Source organism: Amblyomma mixtum, chromosome 8 (genome assembly GCF_055824585.1).
Source record: "Amblyomma mixtum isolate Tamu chromosome 8, ASM5582458v1, whole genome shotgun sequence".
Taxonomy (NCBI): Eukaryota; Metazoa; Arthropoda; class Arachnida; order Ixodida; family Ixodidae; genus Amblyomma; species Amblyomma mixtum.
In genome coordinates, this window is record NC_143019.1 from 95781573 (window position 1) to 95800894 (window position 19322).

The 19322-nt window shown below is 45.9% G+C and overlaps 2 protein-coding genes across 2 annotated transcripts in view; one reads left to right on the top strand and one right to left on the bottom strand.

The window, feature by feature from the left end:
• LOC149333625 (arylsulfatase I-like) overlaps positions 1-15413 on the bottom strand; it is a 34528-nt gene extending 19115 nt beyond the window's left edge. The window contains exons 1-3 of the mRNA XM_089556093.1: positions 15201-15413; positions 13700-13827; positions 659-770 (exon numbers count right to left, since the gene is read on the bottom strand). Coding sequence (XP_089412219.1) covers positions 659-770; positions 13700-13808 — 221 coding nt within the window. The 5' untranslated portion in view covers positions 13809-13827; positions 15201-15413. The remainder of the gene's footprint in view (positions 1-658; positions 771-13699; positions 13828-15200) is intronic.
• On the top strand, positions 3228-9234 carry LOC149333626 (4-vinylphenol methyltransferase 2-like). Its single transcript, XM_089556092.1, has 3 exons — positions 3228-4075; positions 6895-7060; positions 8871-9234. Exons 1-3 carry the CDS (start codon positions 3569-3571, stop codon positions 9074-9076), a joined length of 879 nt encoding a protein of 292 aa, XP_089412218.1. The 5' UTR covers positions 3228-3568; the 3' UTR covers positions 9077-9234.
• Positions 15414-19322: the final 3909 nt, after the last annotated feature.

Below are 19322 nucleotides of genomic sequence, written 5' to 3' on the forward strand. Positions count from 1 at the left end.
GCTTGTGGGAACGAAAATATGCCCAGGAAAATCAGTAAATAATATATATATATCAAATTCTTCAAAATAAATAAATATTAAATACAAGTTCCGTTCTTTTTTAATTAAAAAGCGTTGTCCCGGACGGCAGGACTGTGGGAAAGGATGTAGAATTGACGTGGTGGCTATTGTATGCATAAACTTTATAGTACTACAGCTAAAAATAAGCGCTAAACACAGATCACCAAGAGGCGCTCACAGACGAAGTGCACACAGGAGAAGAGCTCTTAGGCTCGGCTGTCTTCTACTTAGTATTCAGTAATTACTCACTAGCAACCCCAACAGTCAACGCTGCTCGACATGACAGTGGCAGCCACAAAGATGTTTCTTGTTTTGTTTTTATTGCGTTCTCTTTGCTCTTTTGTTTTTGTTTTTCTTTGCTTCTTTTCTCTGTTAGCAGTGCAGCCTGCTTTAGGTAGCATGTTTTTCACCTCTTAAGGATGAGAGGATAAGTAAATAAAATATCAAAGGCCAAAGATCGGAGGTACTACGCTCAATGCGTGTCCCTTTTCCTTTTTCGAGTTCTAATACATTTATTTATGAGCGTCTGTAATTCATGTATCGGCAATCACTGCCAACAGTCGCCAATGGAGGTCGAGCAGATTGGAATCGTGCTTACGGTGTACATATGGGCAAGGCATAATGCTGATCCAGAATGACTCCTTCTCTCGCCAACCGCTCCAAGTTGGGGCTTTTCATTTTCACGTTGTGCCAGGAGATGTCGTTCCATCCTGCAAAGCAGAGCTGCCATTAGCAACAGTGTCTGATAATTCTGACCAATGAAATTAACTTGTTTCTTAACGGGTGACGTATGGAGGACTCATTTAATCTTGCCGTTGGTTCATTGCGGTACCGTACGTGTCCTATTTTTTTCCCCTTTTCTTTCGTAAAGGGCTTACACGGCCGTCATAGCATTCGTTTGTCGTTTGGGAGAGTACAAATGCATCTTGTGAACGCTGAGCTGGTATTCGACTTTTTCATTTAGGACTGACTTCTTCAATTCCACATTATGCCCTGCAGCTTGAATGTTAAGGTGGATGTGCACGAAGGAAGCGCGGAAAAAAAATTGCAGGTGACACGTCGGCTCAGCCTTAAGGTTATGACAAGAGAGCACTAATGTATTAATGACAAAATGTGCGGAATTGGTAATTCTCGACTTTACATTGATGGATTGCTGGGAGACCGCCAAAAGCACAGCAGCTGAACGGAACAATAGAGATTTATCAAGAGCGACAAGCGTCCGCGCGAGAGCGAGGGCGAAGTTTGTCGTCACTCTGAGCGCTGTGGCTGCAAGCGAGCGGCGCGAGATAACAGAGCCGCGGTGCGGCCCCACAGCCGCTCCGCTGCACTGAGCGGCTTCTCCGGCCGATAGCGCGTCGTAAACATCGACAACGAAGAATGTTTTGTGTACAGCAACCACCTCGTAGAGGCTGCGTTTCGTGTTCCCGATCGAGGACTGTTTTGTCATCATCAATATTTCTCTCAGGCAACAGCGCTATCAAGTTGCAAAGCATGCCCACGGGCTTCCTGACGAAGCTCCAGAGTCCGACACGAAGTTGACAGTCGCAGCGCGACTACACAGGGACCAATGCAAGCCAAGGAGTCTACAGACAGAAGCCCCTGACAAAGTCCAGCTGCGACCTGCTGCTACACTAGCGCCAACCCTGTCAACGAGCCGAGCGTGAAACTAGCAGCGCCATTTTTCCCTGAATCCTCGATGACGAAACACAACGCGCAGGAGGCAACTATATCGCTGAGGATATGGTGAAAACAAGAAAGAAAAAGGGTGAAGAGGGGAGGGGAGGGGAGGAGGAGAATGTGGCTCCGCCCTGACAAGCTTGTCGTCAGTGCGCATGCGTCAGTTCTCTCGAAGAGCAGCGTGCTCCGATGAATAACTGCAGGTGTTCTCCCAACACTTGCGAGGCTGTCGTTTCATTTGAATTTTCTCCACAAATGTTAGTTTTAGCCATCCTTTAGAGCCCGAATGTCCCTTAGTCCAGCGCATTCTTCTCCCAGTGAATATTTCCTGAGGTTCCTACTTTCACTTTCAAGGCTACCTTGCTGAGAAAGCAGGGAATAGCACTACTCGTTGTGCACAACGCAATGTTTTAGCTTGGCTCTGCATTTTCAGCCGCGCTGACGTGGCCTGGTGGAGGGCATGAGGGTAGACCAGCGTGATAGGGCTATGAAAAGGCAATAATCCTCCCCATTCTTCTGCAAGAATCCGAAAATGCCATTCGTACTAAAAGACGATGTTATAGCATTCCGGATGTCTAAAACACCTGCTGTTGTCTCGTAAATTCATCCTGTTTGCAGCACTGCGTCTCATCTACCGAGCCTACTGGTCCTTGCAAAGCAGCGCGACTCTAAATGTAAACAATAAAGTTTGGCCATCTAGAGTACATGGCTCCCTGTGCAAACGAATAGCGAACTAAATGTCGCTCTACTTGAAATATCTTAAGCGACCACCACCGCATTAAGTCCCCGAGCATGAGACATCGCATTACACCTCCGGTACTCTTCTGCTCGTTGCCGTTATTAGGCAGTTTGTTATTCTGACAAAGCATAGTCTGCCGCTTCATTTTGTTGCCACGTGTGGCGTCCATTGTACTCTGTCAAGTATTGCACAGACGCGTAGTCGAACAACACAGGCAGCAATTTCATGAGGTTGTTTTTAGAGCAGCATAGGCAGTCGCCGACCTTTAGCCTCTACTTTATTGACATCAATTTCATGCGAGGAAAAAGTTAAAGTTAATCTGCTGGTGATGACCTCCTTATAGTGAACAAAAAGAGGAGGTGGCGCTGCTCACAAGGCCCGTGCGGCAGAAAAAAACAGAACAGTGAGGAATTTTACTGTTTTAAACTATCGGCTTTTTTTTTTAAGTTTTGAGTGCTCCACTTTATCGCAAGCTGGAGAGGAATTTCAGACCACCTGTTAATCCTGTTCAGTACAGCCAGCTGCTCTTTTCTGTTTGCGTGGTTCACATTTGTTTTTTTTGTTTCATTTTCAAGCCGCCTAGTCTGGCTGCACGTGCGCATAGTTCAAGCGCCAGTCATTTAGCGGGAAAAACACAAATCCCGGGTTTAGGCAGTATATGCAGAGATGAAAAGTGTGGAAAGAGTAATTAATTAAGCTATTTGCTTAGGCCTTCATGACTGTCAACTACCAAATAAACAAAATATTTGAAGAGGAGACTAGGTTTCCCATATCATGTAATTAATTTCTGAAGCTTCTGTAGAAAATCGCGTCCGCCTCCTAAAACGTTTTGAACAATTCTACTGGAATTACTGTACCCTTGTGCATTACAAAAACTGCGCACATTAAAAGAAGGCTTGCCTCTTCTAACGAATGAGAGAGCTAGAAGCTAGCACTTCGCTGCTCTTTGACAAGCTCCGATAACCACGCAAGACTTTTCCTTTGCCTATCAAGTCCATCGTCAGACTAAGGTACAAATAACGGCCGCGGGTTGGTGCGATTTCAGGTGCGTGAGCTTGTAAAACTCGTCCAAAGCAAAGATCGAAATCTGCGATGGAGTTCCGGTTCCCTGCGGAGTTCTACGCCAAATACCTGGATTATCCAAGCGGACTAAACGAAAATGCCCTGAAGAATGCATGCTTCTTGAAGCGCTTGACTAAAGATCAGCAGGTCTTGGAGGTGGGATGCGGCACCGGGCAGTTCGCTGAGAGATTCCTGCTGCCTCACTGCCGACCCTGTTGGAGACTTGTGGCCACGGACATCGACCCGGCCATGATCGATTTCGCGAAAGAGCACTTCCCGAATCCAGACATCATCTACGACGTCCTTGACATCGCGACTCCCGACTTGGGACCATTCTCGGAGCGCTACGGAAAATTCGATCGAGTCTTATCCTTCTTGGCGATCCAGCTGATCCAGGACCAGAAGACTGCATACTCCAACATTGCGCATTTACTGAATGACAGAGCCGAGTGCCTCGTACTCGCCTTCTCCAGTCTTGACACCGTGGACGTGTGGGCGGAACTGTGCGAAACTGACAAGTGGAAGGGACGTATACCAGTAAGTACGCCCTGTCTGAAGTGGTTCTGTAGCTAGAGCTTGCCAGACTATTCTATGCCAAAGCATCTGTCTGATTAACAGCAGGAATTTTTTTGGTCTAAATTTCCGGAGCCCTCAACTACGGCGTCTCTCATAGCCTTAGTCGCTTTGGGACGTTAAACCCCATAAACGAAACCAAACCAATTTTTTTCGTAAATTATTAACGACTTGTGCAATGCGCTGGGACCGACAAAAAAGCGCACAAAAAATTCTAAATAAAAAATTTCCGTAAGATAGCAATAGATATATCCGAACTCAGAAAATGAAAACCGATAATGCTTTAAGTACCGCGTTCACCCAACCACGTCGAGACATGCTTGTGGCTTACAGTGAGCAAGAACTCATCCCGGACAGTGTCTCGGCGCTCCTGTGGCCCCAGGGCAGTGTGTGCACCTGTGAGCGAACTATGGCGATCCTCTGTGTATATTTTGAACAGGCATGCTTGACGTCCCGTCTGTTTCGCGCCAGTTAGTTATTCGCATTGTCAAAACGCTCAGCGTGTGTTACATTCGGACGCTTTACAGCTGGGCGCCCCCACACCAGCTTATCTGTGGAGAGAGCCGCAAGCGTGTGTTTTTGTCCTGTTTTTCCTTTTTTATCTCGGGACAGGACTCGGCACGCGCGCGGCATTTAAATATTTACCTTTGAGCGGCCGGCATGCGAAGACCAAGTGAGTGTGCGCGTACTCGGATGCTCCCCCACGAACAATGGCCCGCGCGATGCCCTCCCTGGCGCAGGGCAACGCATCTGTGCCGGCCTGAAAGTCGTCGCGGGGGCCGCAGCCGGCCGCTTCCCCTCCAACACGCAATTTGCAAGCCCGCGCACCGCGTACTCTCAACCTTGCGCGGGGAGCACCCCACATTCATTTTTATTTCAATACCCCGTACTTGTATATAGTGCATACTGCCGCCCTACCCCTATCCTTTCTTCTGTCGATCGCCCCCTTTATTTCCTTCTACCTATCCTCTCTGTTTGATTTTATTCGCGCTAGCCGCAGCTCAGGTGCTTCAGGCAACGATGGCAGATGCCGCGGCTAGCAACATCTGTTCATACCTATTTTTTTGTTATTACCAATAAACAGCCACTAACAATAATATTGTAAGATATGAAAGCACGTCAATCGACTCAACCTACAGGTGCCTGTTCGGGAAAAGCATCCACTTCGCGGTTAGGACCCCTAGGCACTGCTCAATCATGATTTATCGAGTTTCCCGGTTTTCTTTCAGTCGGTAATCTGTAATAGTTTATGGTGTATGGGGGTTAACGTACCAAAGCGACTAGGGCTATCAGGGACGCCGTAGTGAAGGGCTCTAGAAATTTCGACCACCTGGGGTTCTTTAACAGGCGCTGACATCGCACAGTACACGAGCCTCTACAATTTCGCCGCCTCCAAAATTCCACCGCCGCGGCCCGGACCGGACCCGCGTCTTTCCAAGGTCGGCAGCCGGGCGCCATAATTACTCAGCTATCGCGGAATCGGTAATCTCTACAGTTACATAAATTAAAATGCCTGCACAAAGGAAATATGGTATCGTTTTCTCTCATGCACCGTAGGGGTCGTGAGCTGGATGCCTTTGGAATCCCGAATCCCGAAAAGCCAGTAATGTAACTTGGTGTCCTCTGGCAAGATTCTGCCGATCACCCACTGCGTGGAGGAAATGTTGTACAATAAAAGCCAAGGGGCTACCTAACGCTATAAATTATTAAGGCGTACAACAATTAGAAACAGCGAAGGCGTCTTGAGCAGCCCGTTGGAGCCTTTAGTGAACAATTTCTTGCTCAACATCCCTATCCGCCACAGTGGCTCATTGGTTATGGTGCTCGGCTCCTTATTTTAAATACGCAGGTTGAAACCCGGCTGTAGTGGTAGCGTTTCGAAGGAGGCAAAATCTTTAGGCCTGTGTGCTGTGCGATATCAGTGCAACTTAAGGAACGGAAGGGGGTCGGCAGTATCCTAAATTCCAAAGCTCTCCACTACGGCGTCGCTCATATCCTTAGTGTATTCGAGATGTTGAACCCCATAAACGAAATCTGCTTTTCCTGATGCGATAATTACTCCTTAGCATCTACTAAGTGCACCCACACGTCCTGAAAATAAGCTGCATAGTTTCATCGAAACTTTGTAGTTCAAAAAAAAAAAAAACCTTCACGGCCCGCGGTGAGAAACGAGGTCCTCTGCTTTAGCAGGCAGTGGCTCATGCAACTAAGGTGACTAGGGCTGCTAGAAAACTAGAGGACGAGGGCGAATCGATCAGCAAATCCAAGTTGGAAATCTGTTAGCGCAATGTGTTCAAGAGAACCACCATGTTGGGGTTTTACCGAAACGAATTTGACTAGCTTGTTTTTTGCTATTTGCTCACGGAAGAATACGTGAACGAGCTATTTGTTTTTCTTTTTTGCATTCTAGTAGAGCCTTTTTTTTTTACGAATTAGTTCTCGAAATCGCTCCATCGTAAATACGCGTATTAAATGTTTCTTAAGTGTCCCCGTCCTACGCTGCTCGTGATTTTTCGTTGTTCCGTATTTCACGTTCATGCTAACTTGGTAGGCTGCATGCCCGGCGACACTTCTATTCCATACGCGGGCTTGCTCTCTGTAAAAATTAAAGGCTTCATAGTGCAGATGCAGTAGTTTGCAGCCAACGACATTAGCGATTTTGCGTTCGTTAGTCCTTAGCCTTGGTGCAAGTCGTTTCTATGTGAGGCATCAGATTTTCTCCTTTGAGTCCCTTTAGTGCCGCTGTATTAGTTCCTAGAAACAAACATCTGTTTTTACTGCAGGACCCAAGAGAGGTTTTCAATCCCTCCTTCAACTTCAACTGCGCCAAGACAGCAGCCGAGGTCGAAGCCGAAGTTAGAGGCACACTGCAGGGAACAGGATTGGAGTGCTTATCCTGCGAAGTATACTACGACGTATGGAAGTACGACGACATGGACTCGCTTCTTGGTAAGTGCTGACGGTGAGGAAAAAGAATGTGTTCATAAGTTTTCGGTTATGTGGGGTCGCAGAGAGCAAAAATGTTCCTTCAGAAAGAAGCAGTCGGAGCTGAAAAAATCGTAATTGACCGCCGCCCGAATAAAAAGAAAGGGAAACAGTCACTGGTGTGTTTCATGGCCGTAATTGCAGGAATGACTTGGCGGACCTCTTGCCTGATTAGTCTCAATGCTTGTTTTCAGAAAGAAGGCAGGAACTGGATAATGCAAACGGCCCTTAGAGATGATAAACAGTATGCGCATTACTGCTCGCACACTTTAGGCCCGATGGATGGCTTTTGCTTACGACGGTGGCCCCGAATTTCACGTGTTTATTTTTTAATGCACGAATGCATTTAACGACTACATTTTCAACTCCAATTTTCCTTTGAATGATTAGAGGGTAGCTCAGAAAGACGGACCAGAAAAGAGCAGATCTTTGTGTGCTGCCCTTTGATGTTTTAAATATGAACCAACTAGCCCAAGCTCAAATTTTAGCCCCATTGTCCGCCACGGTTCCATTAACCAAGGCTATAAGATAGCGCTAGGTGCCCTAGTGAGGCTGAAAGGAGTTTCAAAAATTGTTGTGCGCAATTTTTTTATTGCTACGTGCAATAACCACATTCCGAAGACAAAATATTGTTAGTTTAGGAGAGATTCTAGCTCCTGTTCTCCGTCGCTAAGGGTTGCAGCCGCCAGGCTGTACACAGCGGTTCAAACAAGAATCGCAGTGGTGGCGAGAGATGGCGCCGCATGTGCGCGAGGTGGCTGAAAATTCGTTACCCAGGGACCATTTGCAGCAGCACAGGGCACACGCGTGATTTAAAGTAAGCTTCCTCACAAACAGTGCTTTGTTTATGGCAACAGAACATGGTTCAGCACGCACGCATTCCTGGAGTGGAATAATCTAGGCGTAGCACGAATTACACCACTATATTTTTACTCCCTGCTCCTTGTGTTATATTGTGAAGGAAGAAGCATTCGCTCCACTTAATTTTACTGCTGCAATTCATCGGAAGAAACATTAGTTTCTCTTCAACTGAGGTTTCCTGCTACAATTCATCGCAGACGAAGAAATCGTTAAGGCACCTTAATTCGGATGGTGTTTTGTCTAATGAGGAGCATGTTTACAGTTATATATAATCTAGCCTTTCAGGTCAGCAGAGCAAAACGTAGCGACGCCTTTATAATTTAGTTGGGAATATGGCTGGCTGTGGCGCCAGCTGTTTTTCATTTTTTTTTTGCCGTTTGATAGCTTATAAATTTGAATTTTTTAGTTTCATCTTTTTCAGTAGAATGCGGCAGTCAATCGATATAGGCTAGCTACAGTTTGTCGTCAGTGTACTTTACAAGGACTAATCTCGTATTGCTAACAGTGCTTGTTCTAATACTATCAACACGTCACAGACGGTGTTCTCAGGTGCTCCAACGTTTACACATACAGCCCGTAAGTCTCGTTCTAGTGTGCCTAGTCTAAGACTTACTAAATCACTCTTGGCTGCTAGCTAAACAAGTATCGGGACTATAAATCCTTTAAAGAGGAATATGGCGAAACGACTGCTCACATTGCTTGCTGACTCGCTTTCTGTCGAAAAGAAGGAAATATTCCTCTATTATTCATTTTCAGTGCTCTTTGTGCGACTTCCACCAGCATGGTTACAGGGTAATTTCCGCAATATGGCAGAGCGCTTCCTTAAACTTTCAAACTTTTTCTTATCGTTGAGGGGGATATGGCCTATATTTAGACGCTGAAAATAACTTTTTTATTGCGCTTCATGTTTCAGACATAGTCCTGACCGTTCTTCCCTTCAACGATTCCGTTCCTGAGGAGGAGTGGGGAGATTTTCGCTGCCTGTGGGCCGAGCTTCTTTCCCGGAAGTTATCAGCGTCACCTGGCGAACCTTTGGAAGTGAAGGTCGGGCTCTACGTCGTCCATGCCCGTCGTTCCTCTGAATGTGGAGCACTGACTAGTCCCAGGCAATCTTTGTAGCACTGTAACATGTGGTCGCTGCTGTCACTGGCTGCCGCTATACTGAATGCGGCTCTTCTGCTGGAGCACAGGGAACCAATGCTAAAGTTTGGCTGCGCCACAAAAGCGCATTAATCCTCCCCAAGCGGCAGGATTCCGAGGCGTTGACCGGGCATGAATGCGCCGCGGCGCTTCGATCGACTGTGCTCGCGTGCTGCTCGCACTGGAGACACTGAGAAATAAAAAGTTCCTCTGGTTATAAATCTCTCCCTTTGCTGCAGCCTTCCTTTAGGCGCGGTGGCAACGAACAGATGTCCGGCGGCTGCACCATGCTCCTTGTATGTACATCGGTAGGCAGTTTTAGCAGTGAGAAAAGCGGCGCCGTGGTTGTCTAAAGGCGGGGATACTTCTCGCTTGCCTCGTGGGCTTCCCTCAAATGACGCATTCGCTTACGAGCGTATGTGCTGTCAAGAGAAATGTACTGAGGTGACAGGAATCGTTTAATGCCGATCAAATATCGGACGGGGCAGTAATGACGGAGAATATGATTAATGATCCATCGCTTGTGGCAACATGATAAAGCGGCTGACCCTCAATAAACGCGTACACGCACTTACTCGGCCAACGGCGTGCAAAGTGGCAGTGTCTGAAACTGGGAAGCCGAAGTTAGCAAACGCTTTCCCACATATCAACCAGCCTTGTGCCGTCCACACATAGTGGCAGTGCGGCTTTGCAGATTGCTGACCTTGGACTGCAGGCCCCGGCGCGGCCGCGCAATAAAGGTATGCGGTCCATCGAAGCGCATCAAGCTATGGCGTGCTAGTGGCTTTTCAGTTTGATGTCCACAGGCTGTACACAGAGTGCGGGTAACGCCGCACTAGTGGGCTCTCTAGTAAGATACTTTTTATTTCGACGTGTGTTCAAGAAATACCCTATGTGCAGAAAATAACGGCCTGCGAGGCGAGTTGGTTTATGATGAAATGAACGGCGGCGCAACGACAACGGCACAAGAAAAGGACAACAGATGTGCGCATGGGTTGTTGTACTTCTCTTGTGCCGTTGTCGTTCAACCGCAGATAATTTTATTATGTACAGCAACTACGACCGTACGGCACCATCGTCTGGGCAAGCACGACAGCGACAGGAACGGCAGTGCCTTATCATATAGGTCGTACCAGCCATTCCTCGAAGCTAAACCTAACTCCAACCACCTGGGATTCGTATGCGGCCACCGAAATCGTGAAAATTCGCTTTCGTACTTCGTTCTAATTGAAATGCAGAGTGACATTAAACCCGTTACCTTGTGGTCAGCAGCATTGCGAGAAAGAAGCATGACACAAAAAAGAAAAAGCAAAGCACTAATAGAAAAATGTGACAAGCACACACGGTTTAGGCAAGCAGAGCGAGGTGAGCAAGCGCCACATAGAGACACGCAAACTTAAGCGCGAAGCTCATTCGTGCAGCAGTTTTTTTAAAAAGCAAGCCTTGATTTTCAGTTTCACGTTCATATGGGACGTGGTTATTCACTCTCGACACACAACTAGGTTTGACGAGAACAGCGCGCTTTTTCGTTTTCTGTTTAACGCCGCGCACGTGAGCTGCTCTTTCTTTAGAGCACGAGACAGAGCGCAAAACAAGTTTCTCCCACAAAAGAACCAAAGCGCGAGCGAGAACGAAGGAGCTCGCGCGCGCGTCAGAAAGTATTTATTTTGCGTGTAGGCCGTGCAGACATACACAAGTGACCATTGAGAGTATCTGTTCTCGCTTCGGCGAGCGCGGCTTCGGCCGCTTATCTGTTTTTGAGCAGCGTCCGCCAGTTGTTGCTGCGACGCGCGTCTTTTCTTTCCTTTTTCTCTCTTTCCTCTGAACTTTTCACTCTCCTCTGTCTGCACGAGGCAGCGGTGGTGGCTCGGCTCGAGCCAGTAAGCAGGCCCGTGCAATTTCGATTGCATCCTTCTCTCAGTCACAACAACAACAGCCAGTCTGCTATACCAATCAATTACATGAGTCACTAGGAGAGGACGCTGTTAACTGGCGCCCGCCGCGTCCTCTGGTCCAGGTTGTATCCCATATTGCAGAGAATGAATCCAAACTAGCAAAGTGTTACTTCAGATGACGTCAAGTGCAAGGCTGGTGCTGCAACAACGCATAGCTTCCATAAACCATCCACGGGACCCTTGGCAATAAATAGAGAATAAACAAGATTCCGCCTGGCTGTTCATCCACGAGCGGAGCTTTCACTGCGACGTCAGTGCAAGCCTTATATTACATATAGGGGAGGTGCTAGGATTTAGACAACTTTCACTGCTCTGTAAGGATCACTTCTTAGGGATACTAGACAATGACATTGAAGAACAGTTGTAAACGTATTTTACGCATGTTACAACAGAGAAGGATGATACCCAAGTTATATTTCATTCCAGGCAACTGGAAATATGAAGTAGAGCTCAATAAATAGGATATATAGAAGAGAACCAGAAACAAATCCTGAACGCAAACAAAAAAGCCACTGATTCGTATTACGCAGTGCTTTCTGGAATTTCTACCAGCCGCTGTAAGAGGCTATCGGCGAGAGTCTCTTGTAATTCACAATGATAAGTGAGCGACTGAGCTGGTAGTAAGAGGAAATTCAAAATTCAAATTCAAATTCTTTATTTACATTTAAAAGTACACAAAGATGTGTCCAACACTGTCTGGACCCGTAGCCGTAGGCTAGTCATGGGTCCAAAAAATGAAATACAATCATACAGACACTCCAGTACAATGCAGGTAGAATTTGTAACAGCGGGGTAGATACATGTGTAATAATACAAGTGCAGGAAAAAAAAACAAAAAAAACATTACACGGAACAACTCTATAATATGAAAAACATCGTCTATGTCCAAAAAAGAAATAATAATAAAAACGAATATGCGCAGCAGGTTGAGTAAGCGTTAGTTCTTAGTATGTATGTGCCGAAAGAATTTTTTTGCTGTAGGAGTGAAATTTTGAGCGTATTTTACTTCGTGGGGAAGGGTATTCCATATTTTTCCACCAATAAAAGCGAGCTGTCGTTCTCCATATACGTTGTGAGTGGGTGGCAGATTAAAGTTTCCAAAGCAGCACGTTATGCTTTTTTTTTTTAATTCGAGCGCCATAATCGACATTACCGTCGCAAGCAGACGACTTAAGTGACTGAAGACAAAAAAAGTGAGAAAAATATGCTGATTCGTTTGGTTGCATAGTGAGAGGCCGGCCTTTCCCTGGTGTTGCGATAAGTGGCGCATATGAACTGTTTCGCACTTGTGCTTTGCCAACGTGAATAGTTGGAAATCATGAAGGGGACAACATTTATCTGAAAACACTGGACCTTTGAGAATAATGTAAGCGTCGTAGCAGCCCAGCGCATAGGAATCATATTTGACGCCATAATTGATCAATGTCGTGTAGGCTAATCTCCAATATTTGGAAGGAGCACACCTCGAAGAACGCTTCAGGTGACCACACCATCTTCTAGGAGACCCGAAGATAAGCTGAAGATGCGAATTGCGTCTCTGATCAGAAGTGGAATAAGTGGGTAGGCTGAATTAACGAGGTTATAGTAAATAAAATTTGTAAAAACACAAGGCAGCAGAAACACAGGAGCGAATACACAAGGACCAGGTAGGGAACACGGCTAGCAAATACCAGGCGTCAAAACTAGCGTAATTTATTCTGTTGTCTAAGTTTACTGACGCAGTTTTTTAGTCAGCGAATTAACTTAGCCAACTCGCCTTTCACTGTACGTTCCTGAAAAGGGCACAACTACAATTTGACCATAGGGAAGGCAAGCCCTACATATTCATGTGTAACTTACGAACCAGCCATCCAGTCGAAGCTGAAACCAGGTGTAGCTACCGAAGCGTCGAAGGCAATTTGGAAGTAATTTTCAGAGCAGCTGCGGAGTGCGTCTGGAGTTTCACCGCTATCACCGCAATAGTCATTCTCAGCGGTTTAAATGTTAGAGGTTTATGTGGTCTGAGTATACGATACCCTATGACTGTAATAATTATTTTTCAATTGTTTATAGGGTTTTTCCGTGTGGGCCAAACTGAAAACATAAATACTCAAACAGGTTACGAATATTGCCAAATAAAGGCCAGTGTCATGTATACTAAGCGCAGTGGCGGAAGCAGTGAATGGCGGAATTTCGGAAAAGCGGAACTATTCGAAAAGAAACACAACGATACAAACGGCGAGAAGTGGAGGCTTACACTAAAGTCCGCTTCTCAAAGACGGCTCAACTGATGACGGGCCATTGATGCACAATAAACACACGCGTCATAATTGACCGTTCCAAGGCGCTATGTGCAAATCTGCAGATGCCCGCCTGGTCTACCCGTTTAGCACTATGTGTACTGGAGGTAATACCATTAGAAAGCGTAAGACACAGGAAGTTTGCGCACTAAGCACCGTATTCAAGCCATTGTCAAACACGCCTTCGGGTTACACATAAGCTCTGACGAGCAACCGCTGCAAACACCCACATTATCACATTGACGGGGGATGGAATGAGGTTTTAAAGTAATAAGTTCAATCGCTCCAGTTGATCCACGGGCAATAGCTGAGCCCAGCAAGCATAGCTGTACGGACTGAATACACGTGACGCGTGGTTCGGTGCTTACCCAAGTCGTCGGCGACGATGAGGACGATGTGAGGACGTTGGCTTTGCTTCTGAGCGGATGCGAGGTGAAGGAGCATCAGCTGCCATAGCGCATGGAAAAGCCTTGCCATGGCAGACAAAGGAAGAAGACTGAAATGGCACGGGGAACGGAAAGTACTTATAAGTAAGCATTTGGTAATAATGTATATTAAGGAGAAAGCCTTTAATGCCTCATACTGTCGTTAGCAGCTGTGTCGGCCGCCGTGTCAGCAAATGCGTCCGCGTTTTGACGGGTGTCCACCGAGGTATGTGAGACAGTTACTGCTTAATTTCCTTTCCTCAAATACAATATTCAGTTTCTTCATTACGGCCCCTCTTTCTCGTTCTTCTTTCACTCCCTCTTCCTCCCTTCCTGTACGGTGCCGTTAAGGTGTCCACCGAGATGACAGAGAATTAGTGCGCCATTTCCTTTCCTCAAAAAACGTTGCGTTCAAAGGGCAAGGCCTCGCGCCGAACGGGTGTTGGCGATCCGTGGACTCCCTGGCAGCGCTACAACATGCTGTCGCGTTCCACTCCTAAAGGCGAAGCTTAAACGTTTTTAATTAGCAATTAATTAACATTTAGTCGTTAATCAATAATTAATTATTAATTACCATTTTGTCATTACTTCGTCATCAGTTATGTGTGACATCAGCCAGTCGTGACCTCACCGGTGCTACATAGGCAGAGTGGCGCGGAAAACGCTTTCGCCTCTATGCACTTTAGACAGTCAAATTACCCGTGAATTTATAAGTTATCCCTCAATGATTATTTAGCGCTTAACGGTGCAGTTCGGACAAAGAAGGAACGATGTGCAGAACCTGCTCTGACGTACAAAAATGGTTCCTTAAGATCAAGGCACGTATTGTAAAAACGTGGGTGCTTTAAAGAGCTGGCCTAGTAAAATACGTTGCGGGGATAGTTGGTGATGCATTTGTTCTTCAAATTTAAACAGCGCTAAATTTTCAGACGAATACACCGGTAGACATGACAGGACGGGCGTCTGAAAATTTAGCGCTGTTTAAATTCGACTTAAAGAGGTGTTTCCCACCGAAGGCTATTCAGCTGTTCGAGACCAATATGAATGAAAAACGCCGCTTTACACAAAGTTTAGCTTAGCTGCAATAATAAAACGGTGAAATGATTTTTATAAAGGTTGTTTCTTTGACGACAGTTCGAAAAAATGAAGAGACCATAATACCTGTTCTTGCGTAACACGACGATCGCGCGGAGCAGTAATGACTATTCTCTGCACCTCCATTTTGATTCGGTTGTTACAGCTTGGCACTGCAGATTAACACTCCAGCTCGGCATCACAGATTAACATAGCCTTGACGGCTCACAGTCGTGAATCGAACACTACACTCTGAAATCAAATTTTGCGAGTGTAATCTTCAGCGCATGCAACTCGGTTGGAAGCTTGCGGCGCAGCAAAGCTAGGAATATCGGCGCATGTTTTCTGTTGAAGGATGAGCTCTACTCACCGGGAGACGAAATGCAGAAATTAGGCTCAGCCGGCCGAAAACAAGAGGGCACAAAGCTGCTCCGACCCTACCGTTCTTCGTAGAGGATGTTTGTCGGCAATAGCAAACTTATGACTCCAGATCATTCACGACAGAAGTGAGTCCCAGTGCACCAGATCCCGCCAATCCTACATAGGAGATAACGTAATAAGAAGAGAGGAGAAGATAACTTGTTCATTTCCCAATCACTTCATAGAAGTGCGAGCTCCTGACTAACGGTCTATCAGGCAGTCGCAAATAAAGGTGGGTAATTTGTCTTCTTCCGCAAATTGCTGGTGTTATCTTGCCAGAAATTGATACCATACGCATGTTCACTAATTTATCACTTATGACTGAATTGTGAAAGCTCTCTCTACATTGATAGTGCCATTGTTCAATGGGATCGAAGGTGTTGAAATGCGGCTGGCTTTGTTTGATAATGCTATCTACAAAATTCGAAGCGACAGCCTGCTTGCCCGCCGCTTGTTATCTACTCGGCACGTATGAGAATGTTAAAGAAGGCGATACAGTGAGGAAAAATGCTCAGAGCTTAATGTGTTTTATCTCTAACGAATAAACAATCGAATCATAGAGAAGGCGCAGAGAATATTCATTACTGCTCCGCGCGATTGTCGTGTTATGCAAGAACAGGTATTACGGTCTCTTCGTTTTTATTGCGAAAGCAATACTACTCGCACCTTCAAGCCTTCGCGTGACCCGGCCGCAGTTACATTTGGCTCAATAAATGTGGCCTCGAATGCATATCCTGTTCAGGCGCATGATATTAACATAGAGAAAGAACGATATTAAGGCGAAAGCCTTTAATGCCTCATCGTTGTCGACAGAAGGCTGTCAGCAGAAACTTGTCATCGGAGGTGTCATGCTTTTGACGGGTGACCACCGAGATATGTGAGGCAGTTACTGCGTAATTTCCTTTCCTCAAATACAATTTTCATTTCCTCTATTGCGGCCCCTTTTTCTTCTTTCACTCCAACTTCCTCCCTTCGTGTACGGTGCGGTTGGGGTGCTCAACGAGACGACAGAGAATTACTGCAGCATCCAGGAAACCCTGGATAGTATTGCTCAGGGACTAGCGGTACGTTTCCAGACTCAAAGAAATGTCCCTCTGCGCGCAATCACACCCTCTTCAGATTATACCGAGGTTGATGCGTCAGAGCTCCTCTCTGTCCTAGCAATGATGCACCCTGCAGCTCCCGGGCAAGATGATGCCACTGTTGGTATGATTAAAATTTTAGCCAAGGATTTCACAAGCAACCTCTTAGATATTGTCAATACTTCATTGAACAATGCATGGATTCCAAGCATTTGGAAGATAGCGAAAATTATTTTATTGAGGAAAGATGCTGGTAAAGGGTACATTTTAGATAATATTCGGCCAATTGCACTAACTTCAAATTTAGTCAAATTAATTGAAAGGGTAGTGCACAGCCGTCTCACAAAACATGTTCAGGATGTTAATGGCCTTAGCCCAGCACAGATTGGCTTTCGTCGCGGATGCTCTATATGGACCGCGCATGTGGATCTTGAGAGTAGAATCCGGCTCTCGATACGCAGAAGAGAAGTTTCAGCTTTGGTGACTCTTGATGTAGCAAAGGCCTATGATAGTGTAGAACATACTATTTTACTTGAGAGACTTGCGCAGTTACATCCTCCAACCTACATTTATGCATGGATATCTGAATTTCTAAAGGACAGATACTTTTTACTGCGCAGAGGGTACCCTACGTTCTAATACTTACCATCAATCAAGAGGAGTGCCGCAAGGCTCGGTACTATCACCGCTGCTTTTTAATATTTTGGTCAGTGACATCCCCATCCGCCCTGATATAACAGTTTTTGTGTATGCAGACGACATAGCTTTTTTCGCCTCGGCCACGGATATTCATTCGCTTTACCAGATTATGCAGGGATATTTGGATGCTCTTGGAGTTTGGTTGCACAGTATTAATTTATCCCTGAATGTTAACAAATGTGGCACACTGGTATTTCCTCCAGACACGCCTTTGTACATTTCATTAGCCCATCACTCTAATCTGATTCCACAGTGGAATCTGTTACATATCTAGGTGTTACTTACCATCCAACCTTAGATTGGAGCCTTCATATCAAGAACAACTTGCGTAAAGGAGAACGCGCTCTAGGCCGGCTGACACGAATCGCCAATAAAAGGTTTGGGATGCGCCGCGACACATTATTGTTACTTTACAAAGCTTATGTAAGAACCTATACTTGAATTTGGTTGCGTTTTGTTCTCTGGTAGCGCAAACTACAAGGTCCAACCCCTAATCTTACTGGAAAGGCGCGCTTTACGTCTCTGCCTTGGTCTCCCAAAATCAGTTTCAAACGCCCTGCTTTATCTCGAAGCCAGTATGCCCGATTTAATTTCCCGCTTTCAAATACTCACGGTGCGAACTTTCCTCAGGTCGTTGGACCCGATGACTAATGTCAGTACTCCTATTTTTGTGTCTCAGCAGGCCTTATTTTTTTACCATCATTGGCCACGGTATAAAATGCCACAAATTACCTTAACGCAGAAACTTTTAACCCCGATTGGTGTTGATCTCAGTTCCTTGCAGTGGGTTGACGACACGCCGGAAGCAGTGGAATTCCATTTTGACCACATCTTCCCATCTCATGCGAAACACATGCCCACAAACATTTTAAACGGCATTCTTTCTGGTCATATAGCGGAATTCCCCCATCATGTGGTGCTTTCTACTGATGCCTCCTTCAGCGGCCAAAAAGCTGCATTTGGCATCTTTTCGCAGGATTTGGCATGGAGCTATTCTGTCCGCATCCCAGATTATATCCCCATATTCTTTGCGGAATTTTTGGCTCTTGGAATGGCCCTGCACAAAATTCCGTGTCATGTATCTCACGTTATCATCCTGGCTGATTGTTTGTCAGTTTTAGTCTCCTTTGAAACTTTCCAAAAATATTTTTTGTGCCGCTTCCTGCGATTTTTTGTCCCGTCCACTTTAAAGGAGGTCCGTTTTGTCTGGGTTCCTGGTCATGCAGGTATTCATTCCAACGAGGTGGCTGATTATTTAGCAAGGTCAGCTCTTGACGGGCCAGTAACGCATCCCGTCCCGAATTTCAGTCTGCTGGCGATCTCCAGGTTTCAGCGGTTCCAACACATATCAGCCAGGTTACGCGATCCCCTACTAAATACTGCTGATTATCAGCACTTAGCGTATAAATGGAACGTCCGTTCGTGTAAAACCAGGCAGTGTGAGGTATCAATGACGCGACTGCGGTGCAGGATTCCCAGTTTAAATTTATACCTATGCAGATGTGGGTGGTCTCCAACAAACCTATGTGACTCATGCGGGGTCGTTGAATCTGTGGACCATTTCCTCCTCTGCTGTCCAAAGTTCGCACTTCAGAGAAAGATTTACCTGGAGGTCCCTCTCTCCAGGTTAGGGCTCCCGTTATCTATGCCAGTGTTGTTATCGTTCGGAGCGAGCGCCAAAGGATTTGCGTTGAGTTCAATTTGTGGGAATCTACATGATTACATAATTGCAACTGGTAGGTTGATTTGCTAACTCCTTTAAAAGTCTCGGAGTTTTTTTTTGTTTTTTTTTTAATTATTATTATTCTCGCCAAAATGTTCTTTGTTACTTCACTTCAAATATTCTTCTGTCGTTTTTCATGAATACATTTTTCAAAATTCACGTTTAATCCTATGAAAATTTTCTTATGTATACCACTCCACCTTGGCCAATACCCCCACGTGGGTATGTGCCATTATAAAGAGGTGAAGAAGAAGAAGAAGAAGGACCGGTAAGCGCCAGCAGTCAGCCCGCAGTCTTTTTAAATGCTACCTGGTCTCGTTTGCATACTCCGCAGATATGTTTCGTGCAGTCTCTCCTCGATCCCTTAAACATTAAGCTCACAGATATCCATCCTCTGCATAACATCTCACCTTCAGTCGAGATTGCATTTGATAACATTTTCCCATCGAATGCCAAGCTCCAGCCCTTTCCTCTCCTTCTCGGTTTGTTACAGGACCACCTAAGATCCTTTCCTTTTCATATTCTCATTGCTACCGATGCCTCGCAGGATCGTGAAAAGGCAGGTGTG